The following is a 24,784-nucleotide window of genomic DNA, read 5'->3' as shown; positions in this document are numbered from 1 at the left end:
AAGCAGCTATTCTGTTCTGCGTCGGAAATTTATTGCTCCATGTTAGGCATGCCAACCTAGCAACAGTGTTAACAGCTCACTTTAATCTGACTGCAGCCTGTCCCAAATGGGTCTTTGGAGCTGGCTGCTCAGAGGAGTGCCGCTGTTTGAAGGAGAACACCCTGGTTTGCGATCCCAGAAATGGTACCTGTACCTGCAGACCAGGCTACGAAGGGAGCAAGTGTCAAAGAGGTATGCATTTTGCTATCTTTCTCAATTCCTTTCTCCACAATACAGTGGTACCTCAGGTTACATACGCTTCAGGTTACATACGCTTCAGGTTACAGACTCTGCTAACCCAGAAATAGTGCTTCAGGTTAAGAATTTTGCTTCAGGATAAGAACAGAAATCGTGCTTCGGTGGCGCAGCAGCAGCAGGAGGCCCTTCAGGTTAAGAACAGTTTCAGGTTAAGAACGGACCTCCGGAATGAATTAAATACTTAACCCAAGGTACCACTGTATTATTTATTCATCTTGCAGCACATATTCCTTCCATGTGTTAATTACTTTACTGTTGTGATTCTAAGCCTCTCTTCTTTTTTTACTGAAAAATAAATAGTTAAATAAGGCAAAATTTCTCTTGTTTTGCAGTTGCACACCAGCAGTCCTTAAAAAATAGAAAGAATCCTGTTGATTAGCAGTTTGGTTAGCAGGAGCAGGAGAATTATCGGGGATGGGACTGAATCCATTTGCTGAATGGCAGAATTTTAACTTTTTTAAAAGCTGTGTAGCGCTAGCAGTTGGATCATAAAGCAGAACCACGTCTGTAGCCTCTGTTTTCACAGTCCATTTCTGGTCCATGTCACTTTCACATACATACATTCATACATACTCATGAGTTTGACTCACCCCTTTTCTGCAATAACCTGTGGTTTTTTGTTTTGTTTTTTAAAAATCCCATTATGCACAATGTCACAGGTTTAGACCCCGGCATCTCAAGGTAGGGATGCGGGTGGCGCTGTGGGTTAAACCACAGAGCCTAGGACTTGCCAATCAGAAGGTCGGCGGTTTGAATCCCCATGACGGGGTAAGCTCCTGTTGCTCGGTCCCTGCTCCTGCCAACCTAGCAGTTTGCGCTGCTCTGGTTCGGCAGAAGCGGCTTAGTCATGCTGGCCACATGACCCGGAAGCTGTACGCCGGCTCCCTCGGCCAATAAAGCGAGGTGAGCGCCGCAACCCCAGAGTCGGTCACGACTGGACCTAATGGTCAGGGGTCCATTTATCATTTATCTCAAGGTAGGGATGGGAATGTTCCCTGCCTGAAACCCCAGGGTCTCCCTGACAAACAAAGCTAGATGAACCAATGGTCTAATTCAGTATAAGGCAGCTTCCTGTTTCATACACAGATGTAGGTCCATTAAAATCAATGGGCTTACATAAGTCCATTGTTTTCAATGGGTCTGCTCTGAATATGACTTAGATGGGATACCACCCTATGAAAACATGGTATTTGATAACATTCTCCTTCTTAAAATATGTGTTTCTCAATAAATGTTTGCTCAAAATACGCATTTTAAATGGATATTGATATTTCTTCTGAGCTGAGGATGGTATCATAATTTTGGCAAGTGCAAGAGCCTGTGGATAATTAAGTTCTGATCCATGCATTCATCCAGATTCGCTTCATACAGGAATCTGCAAAGATCTAATACCTCAAGCCTCCCTAGCACATGCAGTTCCTCATCCAACGACAGCAGTTTTATGGTGCTTCCTGTGGGGGATTAGAAGCCAAACCAAAAAATGCATATTCTTGCTAGTTAGCACAGAGCTAACTACAGTGGTGCCTCGCAAGACGAAATTAATTCGTTCCGCAAGTTTTTTCTTCTTGCGAGTTTTTCGTCTTGCGAAGCATGGTTTCCCATAGGAATGCATTGAAAATCAATTAATGCGTTCCTATGGAGACCGCTTGCCAGGCTGGCGGTGCGGAGAAGGGCTTTTCTCCCCACCGCAAGCCTTCAGGACAGGTCCGGGAACAGAGGGGAAGGCGCGCAGCGCTTCTCCTCTGTTCCCGGGGCTTGCGGTGGGAGGAGGGTTTTTCCTCCTCACCGCCAACATTCAGAACAGAACCCTCCTCCCACCGCAAGTCTTCAGGACAGCCATCCGAAGGCTGGCGCGGGGAGAAGGTCTCTCCGCCCCACCGCCAGCCTTTGGAGGAGCCTTCCGAAGGCTGGCGGCGGGAGGAGGTCTCTCTGCCCCACCACCAGCCTTTGGAGCAGCCTTCCGAAGGCTGGCGGTGGGGCGGAGAGACCTCCTCCTGCCGCCAGCCTTTGGAGCAGCCTTCCGAAGGCTGGCGGTGGGGCGGAGAGACCTCCTCCTGCCGCCAGCCTTCGGAGCAGCCTTCCGAAGGCTGGCGGTGGGGCGGAGAGACCTTCTCCCCGCGCCAGCCTTCGGATGGCTGTCCTGAAGACTTGCGGTGGGAGGAGGGTTTTCCTTCCCACCGCCAACATTCAGAATGCTGTTCTGAATGTTGGCGGTGGGGAGGAAAAACCCTCCTCCCACCGCAAGCCCCGGGAACAGAGGAGAAGCGCTGCGCGCTTCTCCGCCCCACCGCCAGCCTTCGGAGGAGGTCGGAGGACAGTGGGGAAGACGCGCTGCGCTTCCCCGCTGTCCTGGAGATTTCCCTATGGGCTTTCGTCTTGCGAAGGAAGCCCATAGGGAAATTCGTCTTGCGAAGCGCATCGAAAAATGGAAAACCCTTTCGTCTAGCGGGTTTTTCGTCTTGCGAGGCGTTCGTCTTGCGGGGCACCACTGTACAGAGCTGTATTGCTGATACAGGCAGATACTCAGACCATAGAAATGGAATTGTTGGAGAGGGCTCTGTGTGATGTCATTTCCCCTCCTCCCCTGGAGAGGAAGGAACATACAGTACTTCCTGTTGCTCTCTCTCTCATTTTTGACCAGCCATGAAGTCAGGCATCCCTATGCTTACTCCAGCTCCAGCCACATGCGTGAAGCTGGTTATAATGTAAATATAAGTATTTTGCCTGCATAGTTTCTACTGCTGTCTTTGCTGTGAACCAATGCATGATTATAAAGTAAGTAAATATTATTTTTAAACTTGCTTTACAAGTGATTGTATGATTCTTTGTTAAGCAGGGTAAGGAAGTGGGGAGCCTTGCTCAGAAGAAGGCTTTACAGCCCAGTTCCTATGCTTTTAATTTCTCTGCCAAGGATGGGATGTTGAAACTCACACATGTGCAATCAATATATCCTTTCCTACCCATTAAAACCCATCCCACACTTCCATGGAAATTGAAATATACTTGGAGTCGAGTGTGGATTTCATGCTCTTTATTCAGCTCATAGTAGCTAGGAATGGAAGTTCCCCCAAAGTGTCTGCTTTATATACATTATTTACACAATGGGCCCCATGTGTTTGGCTAATTCCGGGATTCTCCTGTAGGCCAATCAGGTTGCGAATTCACTTCCACCTGGAGCTGGATTGGGTGGCTCCTGCAGACCAATCAGACTGCTGCATTCTGGGTCCTATTGTTCTAGGACCAATCAGACTGCTGCATTTTGAATCCTATTCAACTCAGTGCATAACAGAAATGTTTTGGGTTTTTTTTGGTTAAGGTAATGAAAGTCCTGCTTATGGTCCATCCACACTTGCAAGGAGTTACTGAATGTTTCAGTCATGAAATGATGACGAGGACCGTTCAGTCTTGCATGCTTTTTCTTCCAGAGTGCTTACCTGGTTTTTACGGAGCTTCCTGTCAACAGAGGTGCAGCTGTCCTGGTGCATCCTTGTGTGACCATGAAACTGGGGGATGCAGACACCCTTGCCCTGCGGGCTTCTATGGAGAAAATTGCCTAAACCGTATGTACTTGGAGGCATGTTTTTGAAGAGAGAGACAGAGAGAGAGAACTGAGTGGGGAACTTTTGCTTCTGACTTTTCTTTTTAATCAGGTGTGGGGAAACCACAAGCTCACAGAGTCTTCATCTCAGGGTCACGGGTTCGAGCCCCACATTGGGCAAAAGATTCCTTCATTGCAGGGGTTTGGACTAGATGACCCTAGTGGTCCCTTCCAACGCTGCAGTTCTATTTCCCCCCAATTTTTTTATTGGTTTTCCAAATTTATAACATAAAAAATAACAAACAAAAAAACATAAATCCAAACTTTAATAGTTCCACTTTTGTTAACATTGTTAGATGACTTCCTCGAATCCCCCTGGCTGAGTTTCTATGTCTATCATTGTAACAGTTTTCCAAAACTAATTTCTCATAAAATTTACTTAGTTAATTAACATCTTTCTTTCTTTTCATTTTAACTTCAGATATATTATTCCATAACATCGCATATTTAAGTCCTAAGCCAATCTGGTAGTTGCAAGTATTTCTATTTAAGTTATCTTAGCATATTTAGCTAAATAGTATTTAAATTTCATCCATTCCTCCTGGTACTCCTCCTCCTTCTGGTCGCAGACTCTTCCGGTCAGGTCGGCTAGCTCCCAAAAGTCCATCGTCTTCATCTGCCATTCCTCCACTGTTGGCACTTCTTGTGTTTTCCAATTTTTAGCCAGCAAAATCCAACGCTGCAGTTCTGTGCAATCAAAGTAGCCTCAGCGAGTCCAAGATTCTTCATGCCTTGATAGGCCATTCTCTTATATCTCGCACACCCTGCTAGATGAGCGACTCATCTTTGTATTCAGTTCTGCGGTGAGCGAGAAATGCTTTCCCCCTTCGGCTGGACTCGCCCTTCTGCTGTCAAGTGGCAAAGTGGAAGACGGGCAGAATTGCTACTGTGCAGTTGAGTGGTGTGTGTCTCTCCCGGAGACTGCATCTCAAGTGATTTGCAAAGTAGTGGGGAGAAATAGATTAAAGGAAAACATGGGATCAAAAGCAAGCTGATATAAAAGTCTCATTGCAGAATGGAAGCAAAAGAACTGAAGAACCCTTATTGTGGCCAAAGCCCTATCTGCTCCAGCACCCTGGTCACTCAACAAATGGCCAACCAGATGCTGAGAACTGGACGTGCAAGCAGGTCATGGATATGCCATAACCCTTGTGGTTCCAAGGAACTGGTATTCAGAGGCATATTGCCTCTGACACTGAAATACTAGTACATAGTTATTCTGGCTAGTACCAGTAATAGCCAATTATAGCTTTATCCTCCATGCATTTGTCTTAAACCCCATAGAATCCATAGGATCAGCATGGCTGTTGGACAGATGATATGTTTGTCTTTGGTGCTAGCTATGCATCAAGGGAGGGATGCGGGTGGCACTGTGGGTTAAACCACAGAGCCTAGGACTTGCCGATCAGAAGGTTGGCGGTTCGAATCCCCGCGACGGGGTGAGCTCCCATTGCTCAGTCCCTGCTCCTGCCAACCTAGCAGTTCGAAATCACGTCAAAGTGCAAGTAGATAAATAGGTACCGCTCTGGCGGGAAGGTAAACGCCGTTTCCGTGCGCTGCTGTGGTTCGCCAGAAGCGGCTTAGTCATGCTGGCCACGTGACCCGGAAGCTGTACACCGGCTCCCTCTGCCAATAAAGTGAGATGAGCGCCGCAACCCCAGAGTCGGCCACGACTGGACCTAATGGTCAGGGGTCCCTTTACCTTTACCTATGCATCAAGGGATGCCAAGCTGCAAACAGGGCCATATACAAGAGGAGAAAGAGACTGATGTCAGAAACAACAAGGCCCCACCCAGGAATGGAAGTGGTCACTGCTGCTGGCTCCTTGAAAGGGATGGGACGAAATTCAGATGCGGGGTGGAATAAGAGCAGAACTGGGCCAGGACACTCATGGTTCCTAGATACAGCCCTGGACGGGAACCAGAACCCTTAAGCAGAATCCCGCCCCCCCGAAATAGTAAAAATAGTATAAAACTATGTTTTTAAGATGCTGGAATTACGTTTTTGCACAGGTTTATTTTTATATCCCTTACGCAGTCTTGTCATAAATGTTCATCTATCTGTGTCATAAGTCAATAGCACTTACATTGAAAGCTGCATGTTTTGCTTGTTTCAGTTGCGACTGTGGATGCTTTCTAATACCTCCAATGGCCTTGTTACTATAGCCACAGTCTTTGTCTCTTTGCTTGTTTTTAACACTTTTTAGCTCGGACGTTTAGAGTGAATTGCAAACTATCACGTAATCTAAAGACCAGATGTCCAGAGGCTAAAACTGCTCCACTAAACTCAGAGTTAAGAGGAATGTTTGTCCGTCTTCCAAAATTTAACCCCTAAAGAGATTTGAAATTCTATTCATCTACATGGATTTAGATTTCGGGGGTGGGTTCCCCTTGGAAACTTAAGGCTGCAATCGTAGATATTGCATACTCCGTATGAACAGTATCTCTGCTGAGATACAGCAGCCATCTTTCCAAATGCATTTTTGTTTCAGTAAGTTTTTCCAGCTGGGTGTATATGTTAAGTCTCTGCCATGGGTGTTTATTTGTATAGCTTTTAAAAGCTATTTTTAGTTGTTCTGTGTATCATTTCTTTTAAAAATCTATTTTTACTTCATTGCATGTTTGTAAACCACCCCAAGACTTGTGTCAAAAGTGATTCATTAATATAATAAGACTAACGAGTAATCTAACTCCATGGGACTTTCTTCCCAATAAAAGTGTGTGTATGTGTGCGTACACACACACATACAGAGAGAGAGAGAGAGAGAGTTAGCAAGTCACCTCCATAGAAAAGGCAGGCAAAGTGAATGTTTAATTGGTTGCTTAAAAATTAAATATTTTTGAAACTATGTTTTGTTTTAGCAGCATGCACCACCTTGATGTGTTATGTTATAGTGGTATAGAAATAAATTAAGGAACTGTAGAAATCACATCACTTGGAAAATGGGGACTTCTCTTATACATGCACCATTCATTTTGTTCTTAACACTGTTTCTTGTAAGACTCTGTATCAAAGATACTCTAGGCCTATCACAGTATTTTTAAAAAATCCTTACTGATTCCTTACACTTTGTCTTTTTAGATTGCCCTGAGGGTTCCTGGGGTGTGAACTGCCACTCTGTCTGCGAACCCTGTGAGAATGGAGGGCTGTGTCACCCAGTAACTGGGACGTGTGAATGCCCATCAGGATACACTGGGAAATACTGCAATGCTTGTAAGTCTGCGATCCTCTGTGCTTGGTGGAGGGACAGGGCAACGGAGCACAAACTTCTGTGTTTTTAAAATAAAATAAAACCAAGGCTGCCCATGGAAGTGTGGGGTGGAGTGTGGGGCTAGATGTTCTGGTGCAATCCTTGTGGAATGCCCTCCCACCAGATGTCAAAGAGAAAAACAACTACCAGACTTTTAGAAGACATCTGAAGGCAGCCCTGTTTAGGGAAGCTTTTAATGTTTAATAGACTATTGTATTTTAATATTTTGTTGGAAGCCGCCCAGAGTGGCTGGGGGAACCCAGCCAGGTGGGCGAGGTATAAATAATAATAATAATAATAATTATTATTATTATTATTATTATTATTATTATTATTATTATTATTGCACCCACGCTGGGCTGGCGCAGTAATTGGATCTGGACTGGGCCCAATGCCATCACCTTACTGCGGCAAGACCAGCTCAAGATCCAGCAGATCTACGGCCGGCTCAGTTCAGCCCAGCCCTGTTTTATTTTATTTATTAAATTTCTATGCTGCCTTTCATCAGAGGATCACAGGGCAGTTTACAATATAAAACACAGAGCTTAAGAGCTTAAGTTTGAAACAAATGCTCAAAAGTTTAGAAAGCCAACGCTGACTCGCAGCTGCCTGTTAGGGTACCTTTAGCTGCAGCGCAGCGTGAGGATGCGCAGCAATAGGCAGGTGATTCTGCCCTGAGCTAAATGACTTTCCAGGACCTCTCTGCCCAGTGATCTGTAATGAGTGGATCATGACCACAGTTGCTCTCTTTCACATGGAACAGATGCCTTTGTCTGAGCTGATAGATCTAAGTGACAAGTGCTGCACGCTTATCTCTTTTCAGCTTGCCCCGCTGGTTACCATGGGAAAGAATGCTTGCTGCGATGCAGCTGTCATACCGATGCTCAGTGTAACCCCATCACTGGGGAATGCACATGCCCCCCAGGTTGGATCGGCCGTGACTGCAAGCAGCGTAAGTCAAAGCCTCCATTATCAGCACCTGCTCCTTCCTGCTGCTGCCAACGTAATCAAAATCCTAAAGAACGAGCTCGGCAGCTTCTTAGGCAATTAAACTTCCCTGCTACATGTATATATCTAATATATTCCCTGCTAATCTTCCTGCCTCTGTAATTGTGTATTTATGGGTTCATGTAGCCCGGCTGGCTATAATCCTTAATCATGTAAGTCTAAAATGTAGAGGGCGATGGCTGGTGAAGCGGAGAGGTTTGATCGGAGAACTTTATTCCATCACTGTCCGCCAGTTCCTCCAAGCACAAGGCACAGCATTCAGACTGACAGCTGGTGCTGTGTCCCCACCCCAATTTTCAATGCAGCTTAGTTCAGAGCTAATTCCCAATGTGAGGATGTGGGGCAGGGGGGAAGACGCTTGTCACAACACGTTGAGTGAATCCCGTTTTCTTGCAATATAAAGACGGTCCCTGGGTTTGTGAATTTAAATATCGAGTGAAATTTGTTGCCTCTGGATTGCAAATGAAAGGCAGCAGGATGTATGGAGGGGGAACATTATAGATGTCAAAACTTACCTGCATTGCTGCATCATGCTGTGCTTCCCCTTTATTTCCATGTCATCTTTTGGTGCCTTTTCATGGCCTGTTCATTTATCACATTTATCGTAACAACCCTGAGATACAGGCTGGCTCAGGAGACAGTGACTTGCCCAAGGCTGCTTAACCAGTTTGCTTCATGACTAAGTGCTCTTTCACACATTAAGGAGCAGCAAATCCGAGTGCTCACTCAACAGGGCGCCGTAGCCAATCCAAGCTCTCTGTTGAGCATATGCATCATGCTCTCAAGCACCCATTTGTCACTGTTGAACTTGAAGGACACATTTATAAGACTATTGCCTACAAACGAAAAGTGCCACCAGGCCGCCAGCAGCGAATGGGAACTGCATCTCCTGGTCCAAGTCCAACCACTGCACACTTTTTCTGCTTTGGTGGGTCCCCACTGAAATGGCATCATAAGCATAAAAAGCCATCACAAGGGGATTAGACCAATTTATGAGCGGCAAATCGATCAAGGGCTATGAGCTGTAATGGCTATGCACCTGTTCCAGGTTCAAAGGCAGTGTGCCATTGGACATCAATTACTGGGGAGTAAGAATGAGAAAAGACTGTTGTGGGAAATGTACCAAATGTGCCATTGACTTACTCTTCCATTCTTATAATACCTTGGCGTACGGAAAATGGTTGCGAAAGAACAACTCAAGGCAAAAAGCCCTTTCACTGGCAGCTGCAGTGGACAGAAGGAAATGTGGCCATCACAGATATCCTTCTAGAGGCCAGTTCATGGAGGAAAACCCTCGTAGAATCATAAAATTGTAACATTGGAAGGAACACCAAAGGTCATCTAATCTAGCCCCCTGCAATGCGGGAATCTCAGCTAAAGCCTCCAACCTTTTTATTTTAGTCACAGTGTTCTGTGTGCGATGCTCAGTGCTATTTTTCTAGAAAAAGAGGTGCCACAAACACCTCCCTCACTCTCTTAGAATGGCAGTGGTGCCACCTGAGAGGTGCTGGAACTGAGTTCTGGCTGGAAAAAAGCCCTGGTGTTGCAACACAACTACATGAGGGGGAAAAATAGAATGGATTTTAATAGTGGGTGCATTTGGAACTAAGCACAGTCTGAATATTTGCAGGGCCTACTGACTTACTCCCACACAATGGACCCTTTCTCCTCTCTTTCTCAGAGAGGGCCGCAACAGTGATTTTAACAGATGTTCTTCCTTTAATCACCTTATAACAAAAAATGCTGCCAACGCACCCAGTGCAGACTTGTGCATGTTCATTCACTCGTCACTTCTGTGTTCTTTGGGGCTTGCTCCTTAGTGAGGCAATTTTGGATACATAGGAACCCGGCTACAACTGCCTTCTGCCTTGATGTTTCTGACATGGGTCTTAACTTCACAGCAACCTGCAGCTTGAGGGCCAATTGTCCACCTTGTTTCATGTTTCCTGGGTGTGATTGCAGAAGCCCCCTGAAAGGGATCTGACATCTGGCAGGAGAGATATGTCCCTTCTCCAGCAGCCTACGGGGGGTTTGGGTTGGAAGGAGCAGGGTGGTTGGGAGAGAGGGGGAGATGGCAGAGAGAGAGAGGGAGAGAGAAAGATGGCAGAAAGATAAATGGGGTAGCAGAAAGTGAGGGAACAAAAGGGGGAGGGAGGGAAGGAAGGAAGGAAGGAAGGAAGGAAGGAAGGAAGCCACCCACTAGCTTCACCAGTCCCAGCCATATAGCCCCTGACAAGGGAATGCAGTGGTGCCTCGCAAGACGAAAAGAATCCGTTCCGTGAGTCTCTTCGTCTTGCGTTTTTTTCGTCTTGCAAAGCAAGCCCATTAGCGGCTTAGCGGGCTTAGCGGATCAGCTGTTAAGCGGCTTAGCGGATCAGCTGATAAGCGGCTTAGCGGCTTGGGAAAAAGGGGGAAGAAAGGAAAAAAACTCCGCAGGAACTCGCAAGACATTTTCGTCTTGCGAAGCAAGCCCATAGGAAATTCGTTTTGCGAAGCACCTCCAAAACGGAAAACTCTTTCGTCTAGCGGGTTTTCCGTCTTGCGAGGCATTCGTCTTGCAGGGCACCACTATGCTTCAGAGGGAAAGGTTCCCAATCCTTGCTTTATAGACTCCCAAACCCAGGAAGCCTTTGCTGTTTTTGCAGGCAGCCATATAACATTCTGTATTATTTTTCAGCTTGTGGTTCTGGCTCCTGGGGACAGCTCTGCGGAAACTCCTGCGACTGCAGAAACAGTGATGGGAGCTGCAACCCGGTTACTGGCGCTTGCTTCTGCGAAGCAGGATACACTGGGAAGCGCTGTGAGCAGAGTAAGATGTTAAGCATGCCGAAGAGGAGAATTCTCAGAATAAAGGAGTGGGAACTGTTTTTCCTGTTGTGTGCTTATAGGAAAGGGTCCAGCTGGTAATTTTTTTTTTTTAGGATGTGGGGAAGTCCACTTGGGAGGACTCAGATTTCAACCTCTGTATAAGCATTTGCTTAAAATGTGTACTCCAAGAAGGAGTCTGTTTTCATAGTTGTTTGGAAGGAATAGCTAGCCTGACCATTAGACTTCATGTCTGGATGATCAAAATGCTTTATTATTTGCATCCTCGGTTCCCCAGTGTACTCTTGGGCAGTTAATGCCTGCATTTATCCATTTCTGTTCTTTTTATTTCTAGGCTGTATTTCAGGATAGGAACTTGGCATAGCCCTCATTAACCGTCCCTATCCGGGTACTATTCAAAGGGTGTTGGACTCCATCTCCCATCAGCCCCAGCCCACACGGCTAATGGTCAGCAATGGTGGAAGTTGTAGTCCAAAACATCTGGAGGGAACTAGGTTAGGGCAGGCTGGCCCCTTTATTGCTTAGTATGGGCATTAAGATCAGCAACTGGAACCTGGTTAGTTCCGCCACAGCCTGATGATTATTGGCTTCTGGTAACACAGAGGTGGGCTTTTTCACTGTTGACGGCAATGTTGTGGAAGGCCCTCCATGCTGAAATGCAAGGGGCTCCATCAGCATTGGCATTCCACCGTCTCTTGAAGACACTCCTGTTTAGACAAGTATTCCCTTCTACTTGGAACCTCCTTATTTATTTTTATTTTTTGAAATTGATAGTGCTTGTTATACAAACCATTAGAAGTAAATTTACACAGCTATTAATTATGGAAAGTGGCATCAAGTCTTGGCACTGCCATACTGTGTAACACAGTTTAAGTTAGTAGAGTAAGGCATGATTCTATTTTAAGGCGTGCAGGGAAGGGGTTTATTGCATTCCATATTTTTCCTTCAGCTCTTCCACTTTTAAAATATATGCTTCCATTGCATCTTCTCTGAACATTCCTTTCAAGGAATTCCAGGCATCCCACTTGGCCTTGCCTTTGAAATCAAGCATCCCAGGATGGTCTGTATTTGCATCTCCAACTGTGGCCTGCTTGTAATGGCTGTAGATATCCAGCATTTCTTGATCTGTTGGTTGGGTCTTCAGCTTCTTGACTTCTTCTGCAGCTTTTTCAAACTTTGCCTGGGCCATGGTTGCAGAAGCGTGCAGCAACCTCCTCCCGATGCAACAAAAGGGTGAACTGCACCTGTTCTTGGAATCTCCTTATTCAACTGTTTTAGTTTTTTGCAATTACGCATGAATATTTTATAGCTGATTTTATACTTGTAAATGGTTAAGATGCTACACTGACATGATGTGATATGTAAAGTAATAAACAATCTCTACCCTTCATTTAGGAATGGAAAAACCTTTCTGACTTTCTTAGGGAAGCCTCTCAGGAGGCAGAGATACCCACCCAATAGTGTATCTTCTACCGTATTGGCGGCGAGACAATACCTGAATATAAGCCGCTCCCTTAAATTGGGTTACAGGCTGCAGTTGGTAGAATTGTAACTCCGAGCCAATTTAAGCCTTTGATCTTGCAAGCCCGCAAAAGTTACCGTACAATTGCTAAAATCGCAAACCACTATTCAATTGCTACAATTCCGCAGGCACTCAAGCCCGCAAATCGGCAATAAAACATTTTTTTTGGTTCCCTTTTACCGTATGTCTGTTTCAGCAGCGATATCGTAGAAGCCAATTTTTGTAAGGTTGAGAATATAAGCCGCACTTTAACTTTTCACGGTCGGAATTTGGGGGGAAAGTGCGGCTTATATTCAGGCCAATACGGTATTTTGCCTGGGCTCTCTCTGAATTGCAGTAGCCACAAAGATGCAGTTATTCTCCATGCTTATTTGAAAATCAATTTCTGTAAAAGCAAATTATTATTTCCCCCCCCCCCACTCCTCCTCCATGCACAGGTAGCCATTTAAACTGATCAAAGAAAAGCCAGGATTGATATCTGTGCCTAATTTTTGCCCAAATGCTTGTCTCTTGTTCTCTGTACACAGGATGCCCCAAGGGAACCTTTGGCCTAAGTTGTAAACATAGCTGCCAATGCAAAAATGGAGCGATCTGTGACCACATGAGCGGAGCCTGTACTTGTACTGCTGGCTGGATGGGAACCTTTTGTGAAAAAGGTATTTCTCGTTCCCTTCTCTGTCCTCCCCTCTGTCTCCTTTCTTTCTTTCTTTCTTTCTTTCTTTCTTTCTTTCTTTCTTTCTTTCTTTCTTTCTTTCTTTCTATATCAGTGCGTTTTTCAACAGCGACATTTCAGCAGATTTTCAGTCTGTTGTAAAGATGTTATTGATTAGCTCAACAGCCTAGGATAATTTACCAGCTCAGTGATGTACTTGGTAAGACAAAACAGGCCCATTCTCTTAATGGTGGTTAAGAGGTCAGGATCACATCCCGGGATTGCGTGCAGAGCTCCTCCTTCCCTCCAGTTTTTACCATGGCAGCAAAACCTAAGTTAGCAGCAGCAAAAGAGAACCTTTATCGCCCCTTTTACCAGGATTGTTTAACTAGCTTCACACCCTGGTTAAGTGGAGATTTACCAGCAGTTTATATTAGCGCTGTCCTCCACAGCAGATAAAATAGGAGTGGGCAGAGGAGATCCTGCAGAAAAGGAACAGACAATTCCATGGGCAACACAGTAAAGAGACTAATTTAGCAACCCCATGCATCTATTTTATCGTAAGAAAGCCCCACTGAGTTCAAGGGCCTTTACCCCCAATTCATTCTACACAGGATTGCAGCTTGAGCCTCTTTGGCACTGTGGGTTAAACCACAGAGCCTAGGGCTTGCCGATCAGAAGGTCGGGGGTTCGAATCCCCGCGATGGGGTGAGCTCCCGTTGCTCGGTCCCTGCTCCTGCCCACCTAGCAGTTCGAAAGCATGTCAAAGTGCAAGTAGATAAATAGGTACCGCTCCGGCGGGAAGGTAAACGGCGTTTCCGTGCGCTGCTCTGGTTCACCAGAAGTGGCTTAGTCATGCTGGCCACATGACCCGGAAGCTGTACGCCGGCTCCCTCGGCCAATAAAGCAAGATAAGCGCCGCAACCCCAGAGTTGGTCACGACCAGACCTAATGGTCGGGGTCCCTTTAACTTTACCTAACCTTTACAGAGTTACCCTTTAACAGTAGCTTCCAGACTCATTCCCAAGAAGCTCAGCAGCAGTCAATGAGAAGATTGGCAGTGGCAGGCAAGCTTCTCTGAAAGACAGCTTGCCACAATTACCTGTCTTCCCTTGCAATGCACAACAGGGTTGGGGGGGGGGCTGTTTTCAGCCCAAGGGCTACATTGACAGCTGGGATAGCTCTGTTGGTGGAGCACGAGACTCTTAATCTCAGGGGCGTGGGTTCAAACACCACGTTGGGCAAAAGAGTCCTGCATAGCAGGGGGTTGGACTAGATGACCCCTGTGGTCCCTTCCAACTCTCTGATTCTTTGTTCTATATTCGCTTCTGGAGGCCATATGCCAGGGGTGAAAAGGGCCAGAGTCAAAAGAGGGCGGAACAGCAGTACAGTAGGCTAATTTCTACACAGAATTGCACACCCCTCTGCACCTTCCACCCAGGATTCATGATCAGAATTCAAGGACACATTCCAGCCAGGCAAAAACACCCCAGCTGGGTGGGAAGTGGTGCTGATGAAAGGCATGGCCCAGGAAGAGATGGTGTGTTTGGGGAGCACAGTGTGGGGAAGCCTCTCCTCTTAACAGAGGGGAGGAGTTGTGAGCAGGAGCCGGTTCCCGTGTCGGCACGGGGGAGTCTTCGGCCCCCTGTGTCAGCTTACCTAGCTGCCGCGCCGCGCCCATGGGACAGCCAATAGGGCTGGCTTGGGGGCGGGGTTTAGCCTCATTCAAGCGGCCGCAGCAGCTCTGTGCCCTCATTGTGCACCCAGAAGACGACGGATCACCCACCCACCCTCCCTTTAGGTCATACCTGTGCTTCTGACCTAGGGACGCAGGTGGCGCTGTGGGTTAAACCACAGAGCCTTGGGCTTGTCGATCAGAAGGTCGGCGGTTCGAATCCCACAACAGGGTGAGCTCCCGTTGCTCAGTCCCTGCTCCTGCCAACCTAGCAGTTCGAAAGCACGGCAGAGTGCAAGTAGATAAATGGGTACCGCTCCAGCGGGAAGGTAAACGGTGTTTCCGTGCACTGCTCTGGTTCGCCAGAAGCGGCTTAGTCATGCTGGCCACATGACCCGGAAGCTGTACGCCGGCTCCCTTGGCCAGTAAAGCAAGATGAGCACCGCAACCCCAGAGTCGGTCACGACTGGACCTAATGGTCAGGGGTCCCTTTACCTTTACCTATGCTTCTGACCTTGCTATGGACTTTGGTTGGTTGCCCAGGGGGCCTGGTAGGAATTTTTACACATTGGGCAAATTAGCACCAGTCTCATGGTTTTTCGCCTACCTCGTAGCAATTCGTCACAACTTTTGGGTGTTGGCGGTTAGGCATTGGAATATGTGTCGTGTGTTAGAGGGTAGGTTATGGCCACCACCTCCCCTCCCCTTGTTTGGGTATTCCCTTAAAGGAATCTGGCGGTTTTGGATCCTGTCCGATGCCCTGCTGGTGGCTAGGGCCATGGCACGACCCCCGGTGACATCAGAGGAAGCTTCCAGATGTATTTTCATCAACAAGCTCCTCCCACTGGTTGTTAACCTTTGGATGACTCCCTGCTGCGCGGGGTGGAGTCATGTATAGATTGTTTGATCCAGTGCCTAACCCAATACCGCTCACATGCTGTAACCAATAAAGTTGTGGCCTTCTTTAGCCCATTAACCTTAAATACATGCGTCCTTGTGTCTTATTTATCTCAAGCGGGTGGCGGGTCCTTGACTCACAAAGAGTCAAAAGAACACGGTAATAGAGAGCTGGAGAGCCCTTAGGTTTTCCAGCCCAGATGTAAAGCCACATGGTTATGTCCTGCATCACAGTTCATACAGGGTTGTAGTGAGGCCTAGCAAATGGCGTTGGGAATGGACACATCTATTAATGGTCTGTTGTTGCTTTTTCTGCGTGTTTCACCCGGCGTCTGATTTCTGCATTGATCCACAGTTGTTCTTGTTTTTAAAAAAACATTGCCTCTATGTACATATTTGAATACGTGTTTTTTTTTCCTCTTTAATATACTAAAGCTGCCAAGAACTGGTGCCACAGCATTTGGAGAAGGGCAAAATCTGCTGGAGAGCAAAGTTATGATCCTCAGTAGGGGTCTGAGTATTGTGCATCGTAGCAAAAAAAAAAATATTTTAAAAAATGCAGAGATGAAATTATTTGGAGCTTCCCTACCTGGCATCTTATGTGAACAGACTGTGAACTCTTAGGACCCCTGGCAGAATGTTCTGCAACTCAGTGGGACTCCGCAGAATACGCATAATAGGTCCTCAGTGGGGACGCTTGGGGAAGTACCGTAATTCTTTGCAAATTCTGATACAAAATTGACCCTATCTGTAGTTCCGCAGACTAATATGCAGAACCAGGCGTTGATATAACATTGCAGTGCAATTCTTGGCTTTAAAAAGAAGTACCAAAATCATGTCAAAATGTGTATTTTAGGATATAACACACATGGAATTGCATGCTTTGCAAGAAAACACACTCCAAAGTGCAGATTTAAACACGAATTCTTTGCAGATAGATGTGGAAGCAGGATAGAGTATGTGCAAAGCATTTTAGAGAGTTCTAACTCCCACACTAAATCTATTGTTCTTGTTATGTTACTTTGTAAGGCAAGTACATAAGGAGAAATCAAATGCCTGTGTTTTAGTATCTGAGCAAATTGTAATTTTTGTGTGTGTACCTGTGGTGCCCTCTAGTGGAAACGAGGCCAATTTGCACCTTTGACGAAAAATACTCGGGCAGCTCTTTGTTTCCCCTAGGATACAAAATAAATAAATCTTAACACCAGCAGTATCACAATAAACTTTATTCAGCTCAAGTAAAAAAACGAAAAAGCAGTGAGCTAGCCTGCCTGTTCCTTATGGCCAGAGTTTTAAAAGACGGAGGAGAAAAATAAGTTGCTGGTAGGAATGAGGAAGAAATTTGTTTCATATCACATGCAAAGATGAGCTTACCTACTTTGGGATTTACAGATGCGGGGAGCAATTTCGGAAGGGATCGAACGGTTGGCACCCTCCTGTTTCAGCAGTCATATTCCTTTTTGGGGAACAAAATGAAGGAGAAGCCATAGGGTGCCACCGCCTGTTTGTGGTGTAATGCTTAGAGCAGCCTTTCTCAACCTGTGGGTCCCCAGATGTTGTTGGACTACAACTCCCATCACCCCTAGTTAGCAAGGCCAGAGCTCAGGGATGATGGGAGTTGTAGTCCAGCAACATCTGGGACCCACAGGTCGAGAACCACTGGCTTAGAGTGTCAGACTAGGACTTGGAAGGCCTGGTTCAAATCCCCACTTAGCCATGTTGTTGTTGTTGTTTAGTCGTTTAGTCGTGTCTGACTCTTTGTGACCCCATGGACCAGAGCACGCCAGGTACTCCTGTCTTCCACTGCCTCCCGCAGTTTGGTCAGACTCATGTTAGTAGCTTTGAAGACACTGTCCAATCATCTCGTCCTCTGTCGTCCCCTTCTCCTTGTGCCCTCAATCTTTCCCAGCATCAGGGTCTTTTCCAGGGAGTCTTCTCTTCTCATGAGGTGGCCAAAGTATTGGAGCCTCAGCTTCACGATCTGTCCTTCCAGTGAGCACTCAGGGCTAATTTCCTTAAGAATGGATAGGTTTGATCTTCTTGCAGTCCATGGGACTCTCAAGTCTCCTCCAGCACCATAATTCAAAAGCATCAATTCTTCAGTGATCAGCCTTCTTTATGGTCCAGCTCTCACTTCCATTCATCACTAGTGCCAGAAGAGGATAGGTAAATACTACTAGGGGTTGGGGAACATGCTCACTGGTCTTGCTGCTAACATTCCTGGATGCACCATCTGCAAGCACGCCATTCCCATTCCATTCCAAGTGTCTCGATTTTCCAGGAACATTCCCAGAATTACAAAAGCCATCCCGGCTCCTGATCTGATCCCAGAATGTCCCCATTTTTCCTGCCAGGGCTGCCGCCTGCCAAGCTCAAGAAGGAGGGTGAGCCGGCGTTTGTCCCAAATGGCAGCGGCAGTGAGGGAGCATCCCGTTGCCTCTCCATGGCCTTGGAGGGGAGAGGTGGCTATCCCTGAAGCCTTTGGAGCGCAGCAGGAACTCGCGCTGCACTCCGAAGGCTTCAGGTTCCTTTCGCTGAAGCCAGGAGAGCAAGACTCTCCTGGCTTCAGCAGAGAGGGAGAGTGCGCAGCGCCCCTTCAGCCAAGTGGTAGGAGAAATGTAAGGGGCTCCGTTTCTCCTGCCGCTTCGCTGAAGGGGCGCTGAGCAGAGAGGGGGAGAATTTTTTTTTCTTGTTCTCCCCCTCTGAAACAAGGTGCGTCCTATGGTCAGGTGCGTCCTATGGAGCGAAAAATACGGTATATCCTGCCTTTCTCCCAAGTACTTAACTGTGATCTCCCGCAACACATGGGGTGAATAGAAAAAGAGAGCCTAACTCCCCCTCCCCCTCCCCCTCATGTTTGGAGCAAGTAAGAAGATTTACCATATGGGAGCCTGTTAAGGTTGCCATGATTTCAACCAGCCACCGCAGCTATGCCATAAACAGGAGCTTTGATGTGTCAATGTTTGCAGGTTCTCTCCATGCAATTAAAAAATCACCTGTTGATTTGTGCATATTAAGTTGCAGTTAAAGACACAGGAGCAGGCCATGCTTACTTGTTTTCTTTATTATTTATTTAATATGGTTTTATTGATTTACAATATACAACAATTACAGAAAAAGATACAAAAGCAAAAATTCAACTCTCCCCACTCCAGGACGGATCAATTTAGTTAAGTCTGCCAAAGTCCAGTGTGTGATTTCAGTAGTTGCCATTCTTGAGGGCAATCAGTAAAGGATTTTATAAAAGGATGCCATTATTTCAACAAAATCATCTACACCATTTGTATTATTCAGTACATGTAATCTCTCGGTTAATTTTTCTGATGCAGCAATAGACCATATATTCTGTTTCCAATGAGAGATACACAGATCATAGGATCACAGAACTGTAGAATTGGAAGGTACCCCCAAAGCATCCATGACAGATGGCCCATCTAAACCTCTGCTTAAAAACCTCCAAAGAAGGAGGCTCTGAGGAAGATATTCCAATACTTTTCAATTCTGTGCCATTCATAGGTGTGCTGCTACTAAAAGAAAAGTAATTAGTTCTTCATAGCAAAGGTCAGATTTCCCTTCTTTAAAAATAGCTAACAATCCCAAACCTGGGGTACATTTCACATGTCATGGAAATTCTACTCAGTATTGATCCAGAGCAGATTCCAGCATATAGTGAGCAGAGTAAAAACTTAAACACATTGCAGGATTCCCAAAAAATAGACCAGAGGCAGTTAATATTTCATCCAGCAGAGCTTTACTGCTACTGAAGGCAAATGAGCATAATGGTCACAAATCCAATACATACAGGATTGGCACTGTCCATAAGAAATCCAGTTGCAGCAGACTTAACATAAACCTACAATAACTTATAGTAAGTCTAAACCTTAACACTAAGCATACTATGTACAGACCATCACACCAGAAGGAAAAGAGATAAAGTGAAACCCAGGCTCCTTCTGGCCTTACTTTTATAGTCAGCATGACCTTGACAGAAGAGATAACAGAACCAGTTTAAGCCAGCTGTACTCAGCTTCTCTGAAGGTATAACCCAAACATCACGAACCTTCTGCTTGCTTCTTTCATACAGAGAAGCTTCCAGAACCCTCTTGAATGAATTAAATAGGAAAGATCTCTACACATCAGATCAATACTTTCTGTACTAAGAAATGCAAACTGACACATTTCACATGTATTATAGCTTATTTCTGTAAATAGCCTCTCCCAGAAGGGCTTTATATGTTCACGCATCCACCACATGTGAAATGTTGTACCTATACTATTGTGCCCTCTGCTGGAGTTTTACTTGTTTTCTTTATGGATGATCTGTTGGAAACCCCAGAGCTTAACATGCTTAATTGATGAGTAATTCACTGGCATGGTCACAACACACTATCACCTGGACTTCCTTTGAAGCATTGTGGATTGGGTTGGAGTGCTGATCTCATTTGTGACCCATCAAGTGAAATGTCTGACTAGTGTATTGTGTTCAGCATGGTGGGCCATGACTGAATCAGTATCTGACTAGACGTTCCGTGCTATTCTTTCAGCAGCATAATTTTCTGGCTAGCATCAAATATGTTATTTATACATTTTCATGCTGAGGGAGGCCTGTTTTACAGTCCAAGCACCGCTTTGCCTCCGGTGCAAGAGACAGACTCTTGGATCAGCTCTTAACTAAAACGTAAATGTGTGCATTCCCCTGTTACTTCCTAAAAGCTCTGTTTCGGGGAAGGCGAATATTGCTTGCCAGATAGATAGATGTATACACAAATGAGTATCACCCTCTCATCATTTTCCATCTTCAGCTTGTCCAGATGGCTTTTTTGGGCTGGACTGTCATCAGGTGTGCAACTGCAAGAATGGAGCTGTCTGCAATCACATCGATGGAACCTGCCAGTGCCTCCCTGGCTGGATCGGGCCCAGCTGTGAGCAAGGTTTGTATACTAATGAGAAAGTATCTCTCTAAATCTTACCAAACTCATCCGTGTGTGCATACCAGATCTGTGTGCAGATGCAGATCTGTGCGTGCAGCGTGATTTATGCAGAATGATTGTTTGCATGCAAGCACCATGATTATACATAATATTTTTCATGATTTTGGGGGGCATTCCCCTCCAAGAGCTCACCCGTGGAACCCCAAATCTTCATTTTTGTGCTCCTCTCAAGTTTAATAAGCAGGCTGCAAGCTGCTGGGAAGACTATGAGCAAGTTAATTTTGATGTGTATGTGCTATTGCTTATGCGTGCATAAAACACTTGACAACAGCTGTAGAGTATATTTCTTCCTTTTTTACATAAATAAAAAATAGCAAGGGTTGATTCATAAGGTTATGATGATTCAATTATTGTATGATGGTCTAGCTATTTGAAATTATTACCAGATGTTGGTTGCAACAGTTGTCTCCTACATTTTGCTAATCCCCACATCCACAGGTTATCCAAATCTACTTCTATGGCAATAGAGGGGGGAGGGGTCAATTGAACAGCAGATAGTCCCTTGGCGCATTGGCTTTGAAATCACAGTATGCTGGGATCTGAATGGAAATGGGTTGTGGGAAGGAATCTTGGATACAAGAAACTCTTTAGCGGATAGATCAGTTTCATAAGCCAGTTCCACATGGATCCAACAGTGTGACAATTGTGCAAATCAATCTCTTCCGTGGAAGATCTTTGTCTGAATTTATCATTTGATGTAGACAGAATGTAACAATAACACTTCTCTTCTGCAATAATTTGCTATGCTTATTCTGTTGATGCATTCTCTTGATGGACAAGTTTAGCTATGGCCTTTCCTAAACAAAAAAAAAACAATTAAGCATTTGCCATACATAAACAATGGAGAACAGCTGGATCCTCCAAGGTAAACGTTGCTTGCAACTGAGGCACGATGCCCACCGAGTTGATGTTGTGAGTCGGCTTGGCGTGTTTGTTGCTGCTGTGTGCAAAAACATCTCTGCCAGAACTTGCTTCTATCATTACAGAATATTCAGCAAAGCCATTATGCCTCTGAGAAATAAGTAGATCAAGGGAAAGATTAAGGCTATATCACTTACTGCCCCCCCCATGAGTTCTTGCAGGCCCAAACCAACGCACCTGATGTATTCATAATGGGTTTTGCAGCTAAAAGGCACCAGCACTGTGCCCTGCTAGCAAAAGCTCTGTACCCCTCCACAGCAACACCTACCGAGAAAAGGGTATAATAAACTGGTCGTGCTGTGCTCCATTGGTGCCAGGCAAAACAAGTTTACATCCATTTTTTTATAGAAGATAATTCACAGTAATAGATAGATTATATATAGACATGCAACCAAACGTGTCCCATATCAGTCTCTACAGCCACAGCAGGTGGCGTGACCTTCCGACAATTTGACTGCACCCCCAAAGGCACAATCTTCTACTTGTCTCCCGAGACAGACGGATGCCTGCAACAATACAGAGATAGACATATATGATTACAGGTCCGTGATAGAAGAGCACGTGTTTTGCATGCAGAAGGTCCTGAATGCAGCTTTGGCAGGATCTCTAGTGAAAAGGAACAGGTAGCAAGGGATGTGAAAGACCTCTGAGATCCAAGAGAGCCACTTCCAGTCAGAGTAGACAGTATTGAGCTAGATGGACAAATGTTATAAGACAGTTTCTGGCATTTCTGTTTGCATTGAGTTTGTAATTAGCATTCTGAGTCCAAAGGGAGGTATATGCACCAGGACTTTATTTTTATTTTTAATCCTCCTCCTAACTTACTCCTGAAGGTGGGGTAATGGACTGCTGGCAGAAGGAAACATCACTGCCTTCCCTCCCCTTGAACATCTATGTGTTGTTGTTGTTTAGTCGTTCAGTCTTGTCTGACTCTTCGTCACCCCATGGACCAGAGCATGCCAGGCACTCCTGTCTTCCACTGCCTCCTATAGTTTGGTTAAACTCATGCTGGTAGCTTCGGGAACACTATCCAACCATCTCGTCCTCTGTCATCCCCTTCTCCTTGTACCCTCCATCTTTCCCAACATCAGGGTCTTTTCCAGGGTCTTCTCTTCTTATGAGGTGGCCAAGGTCTTGGAGTCTCAGCTTCACGATCTGTCCTTCCAGTGAGCACTCAGGGCTGATTTCCTTAAGAATGGATAGGTTTGATCTTCTTGCAGTCCATGGGACTCTCAAGAGTCTCCTCCAGCACCATAATTCGAAAGCATCAATTCTTCGGCAGAACATCTATGTAGCCCAACCTTTATAATGGGTAGAAAACTGGATCTGGCTGGTAGGCCAGATCCTTAACTCCACACACAGCCGTGGGCCAAGTATGATGCCACCTTTCAATCACTTGATGTCGCAAAGACATCAGGTGACACTTGGTCTATCTGCTTGTTTGGTTGCAAGTTGCTTTGGGTTGCTCTGGGCAATAGAAAGTGACTGAAAAGATTCAGTGAATGAATGAATGAATGAATGAATGAATGAATGAATGTTTGCCTGTATGTTTCTCAAGTTTAGTACTTTCCCAAGTGCTGACTATCAACTGATCAGCGGTGCCTGCGAAGCCCCTTCCATCCAAACCCTGCCTTTTCCTGACCCACATCTGACATCATATATGACATCAGGTCTTAGCATCATATAATTGGAGGGTTGGAAAGAGACCACAAGGGTCATCGAGTCCAACACCTTGCAATGCAGGAATCTTTTCAGTCATGTAGGGAAGTTGCCAGAGCCCAACTACTTGGAATCAGTGCCGCCATCTTGGTTCCTCCCTGGTGCAAGGCCCACTTAAGACATCATTGATGAGCATTAAGGCATTATTGATGCCACCCTGGGCTCCTTCAAGCAGAAGGATGGGAATATAAATTCAATAAATAAATAAATAAATAAATAAATATTGCCCCTGACTTCTCCAAGCTGTGCACAAATAAATGTGTTACATAAGCTGTAATATGATGGCTCAGGAGACCTGCCAGCTCTTTAAGTCAGTGAACCTCTTGCCCCAAATTGGCCATCTCTACACCACTTGCCCCAAGAAAGAGTAACAGCACCTTCCCTAGGCAAAGGTGTCCAAGGGCTCCCAAAAAACTGAAGCCAGCTTTGTAGAGCACATATTCTCTTTCTCTGTATTCTCCATGTAACAGAAGCCATTATGTGGCCTTGTTTCCGAGTCTCCAGCAGGTAACAACTTCAGAACGTTGTCAGGTTTGCTTCCTTGGTGGTGAGGGCCGGAACCTCGCTTTTAAAAACCGTTCGACTTGAAAGCTCACCACAGCACAGCACATTCTGCAGTTGCTCAGTGGACACTTTACTCTCATCATTTGTTAGCAGAGCTACTCAAGAGGAAGGTTCTTCACCTCTGTAGCTGCCCTCTAGGTTTCGTGAAATATGGGCCTATTGTGTTACAAGAGCCCAGGCTGTTACCAAATCAGAACGGTGATAACTTTTCTTCAGTCACAGACCATTTGCTGTGACTTTCCAAACATTTGTGAAGTTAGCAATCAATCAGCTTAGTCTTTGACTGATGTTTCTGGACGATTTATTTCATTTTCTTTTTTTAAAAGGCCCTGCAAGCTTTGTTTCTACATATTAAGTTTAATTAAGAAACAAAACCCTTCATCTTAAGCCATGCCTGTCTCCTTCATCTTCCCACCAAAGTGTACTGTACTCATATCCAAAACCCACTATTTGTCCTTGCGTGATGGGACCATTAAAGCTTTCTGCACCACCTTTGATTTATTTTGTGCACTAGTTAAGGTGCCACAGTCTTTGCAACTTCGTTTGCCTCCGAGTTAAAGGGATAAGGTCAAACAACAATGCAAAGAAGGTAGCCCCCTTTGCCTCTTAGCTAAACAATGAATCTTCGCTTTGATTTAAAGACTGGCCAGTAATGCCTTGTAATACACGGGTGACACTGCTGGTTTCTTCCAAAGGTTGCTATTAAAGCGGTCGGGTGATGGCTCGCTTCCAGGTCCTCTGGCAACGCACGACAACATCGTATTTATATGCAGGCCTCGCGGTGCCGGGTGATGGAGAGATCTTCTCCTAAGAGAGAGAAGTAAAAGGTTTGGAGGGGAGCGCAAGACTGGCGCATAATTGAGA

General features: G+C 45.6%; 2 protein-coding genes across 9 annotated transcripts in view; one reads left to right on the top strand and one right to left on the bottom strand.

Annotated features, from left to right (window-relative positions):
* Positions 1–24,784, top strand: part of LOC310762313 (uncharacterized protein) — a 221,115-nt gene that overhangs the window by 160,927 nt on the left and 35,404 nt on the right. For all 8 annotated transcript variants that reach the window (XR_014547949.1, XM_083613042.1, XM_083613044.1 and 5 more), the window contains 7 exons: positions 97–231; positions 3,723–3,857; positions 6,977–7,108; positions 7,969–8,097; positions 10,831–10,962; positions 13,029–13,157; positions 20,528–20,656. Coding sequence is in view for 7 of the 8 variants with exons in the window: in XM_083613042.1 (XP_083469168.1) it covers positions 97–231; positions 3,723–3,857; positions 6,977–7,108; positions 7,969–8,097; positions 10,831–10,962; positions 13,029–13,157; positions 20,528–20,656 (921 nt within the window). In the remaining variant the exon portion in view is untranslated. The remainder of the gene's footprint in view (positions 1–96; positions 232–3,722; positions 3,858–6,976; positions 7,109–7,968; positions 8,098–10,830; positions 10,963–13,028; positions 13,158–20,527; positions 20,657–24,784) is intronic.
* Positions 11,838–12,240, bottom strand: LOC310762461 (acyl-CoA-binding protein-like). Its single transcript, XM_083613614.1, has one exon. The coding sequence runs from the start codon at positions 12,166–12,168 to the stop codon at positions 11,902–11,904; it is 267 nt and encodes an 88-aa protein (XP_083469740.1). The 5' UTR covers positions 12,169–12,240; the 3' UTR covers positions 11,838–11,901.

The sequence above is a fragment of the Podarcis filfolensis genome (genome assembly GCF_964270895.1).
Source record: "Podarcis filfolensis genome assembly, chromosome: 5".
Classification (NCBI taxonomy): Eukaryota; Metazoa; Chordata; class Lepidosauria; order Squamata; family Lacertidae; genus Podarcis; species Podarcis filfolensis.
The sequence above is the reverse complement of the archived record's forward strand: the minus strand, read 5'-3'. Positions and strand labels throughout refer to the sequence as shown.

What these genes read in the sequence shown, in the direction of transcription:
- LOC310762461 (XM_083613614.1), bottom strand. Translation starts at nt 12,168, where the DNA reads ATGGCCCAGGCAAAGTTTGAAAAAGCTGCAGAAGAAGTCAAGAAGCTG.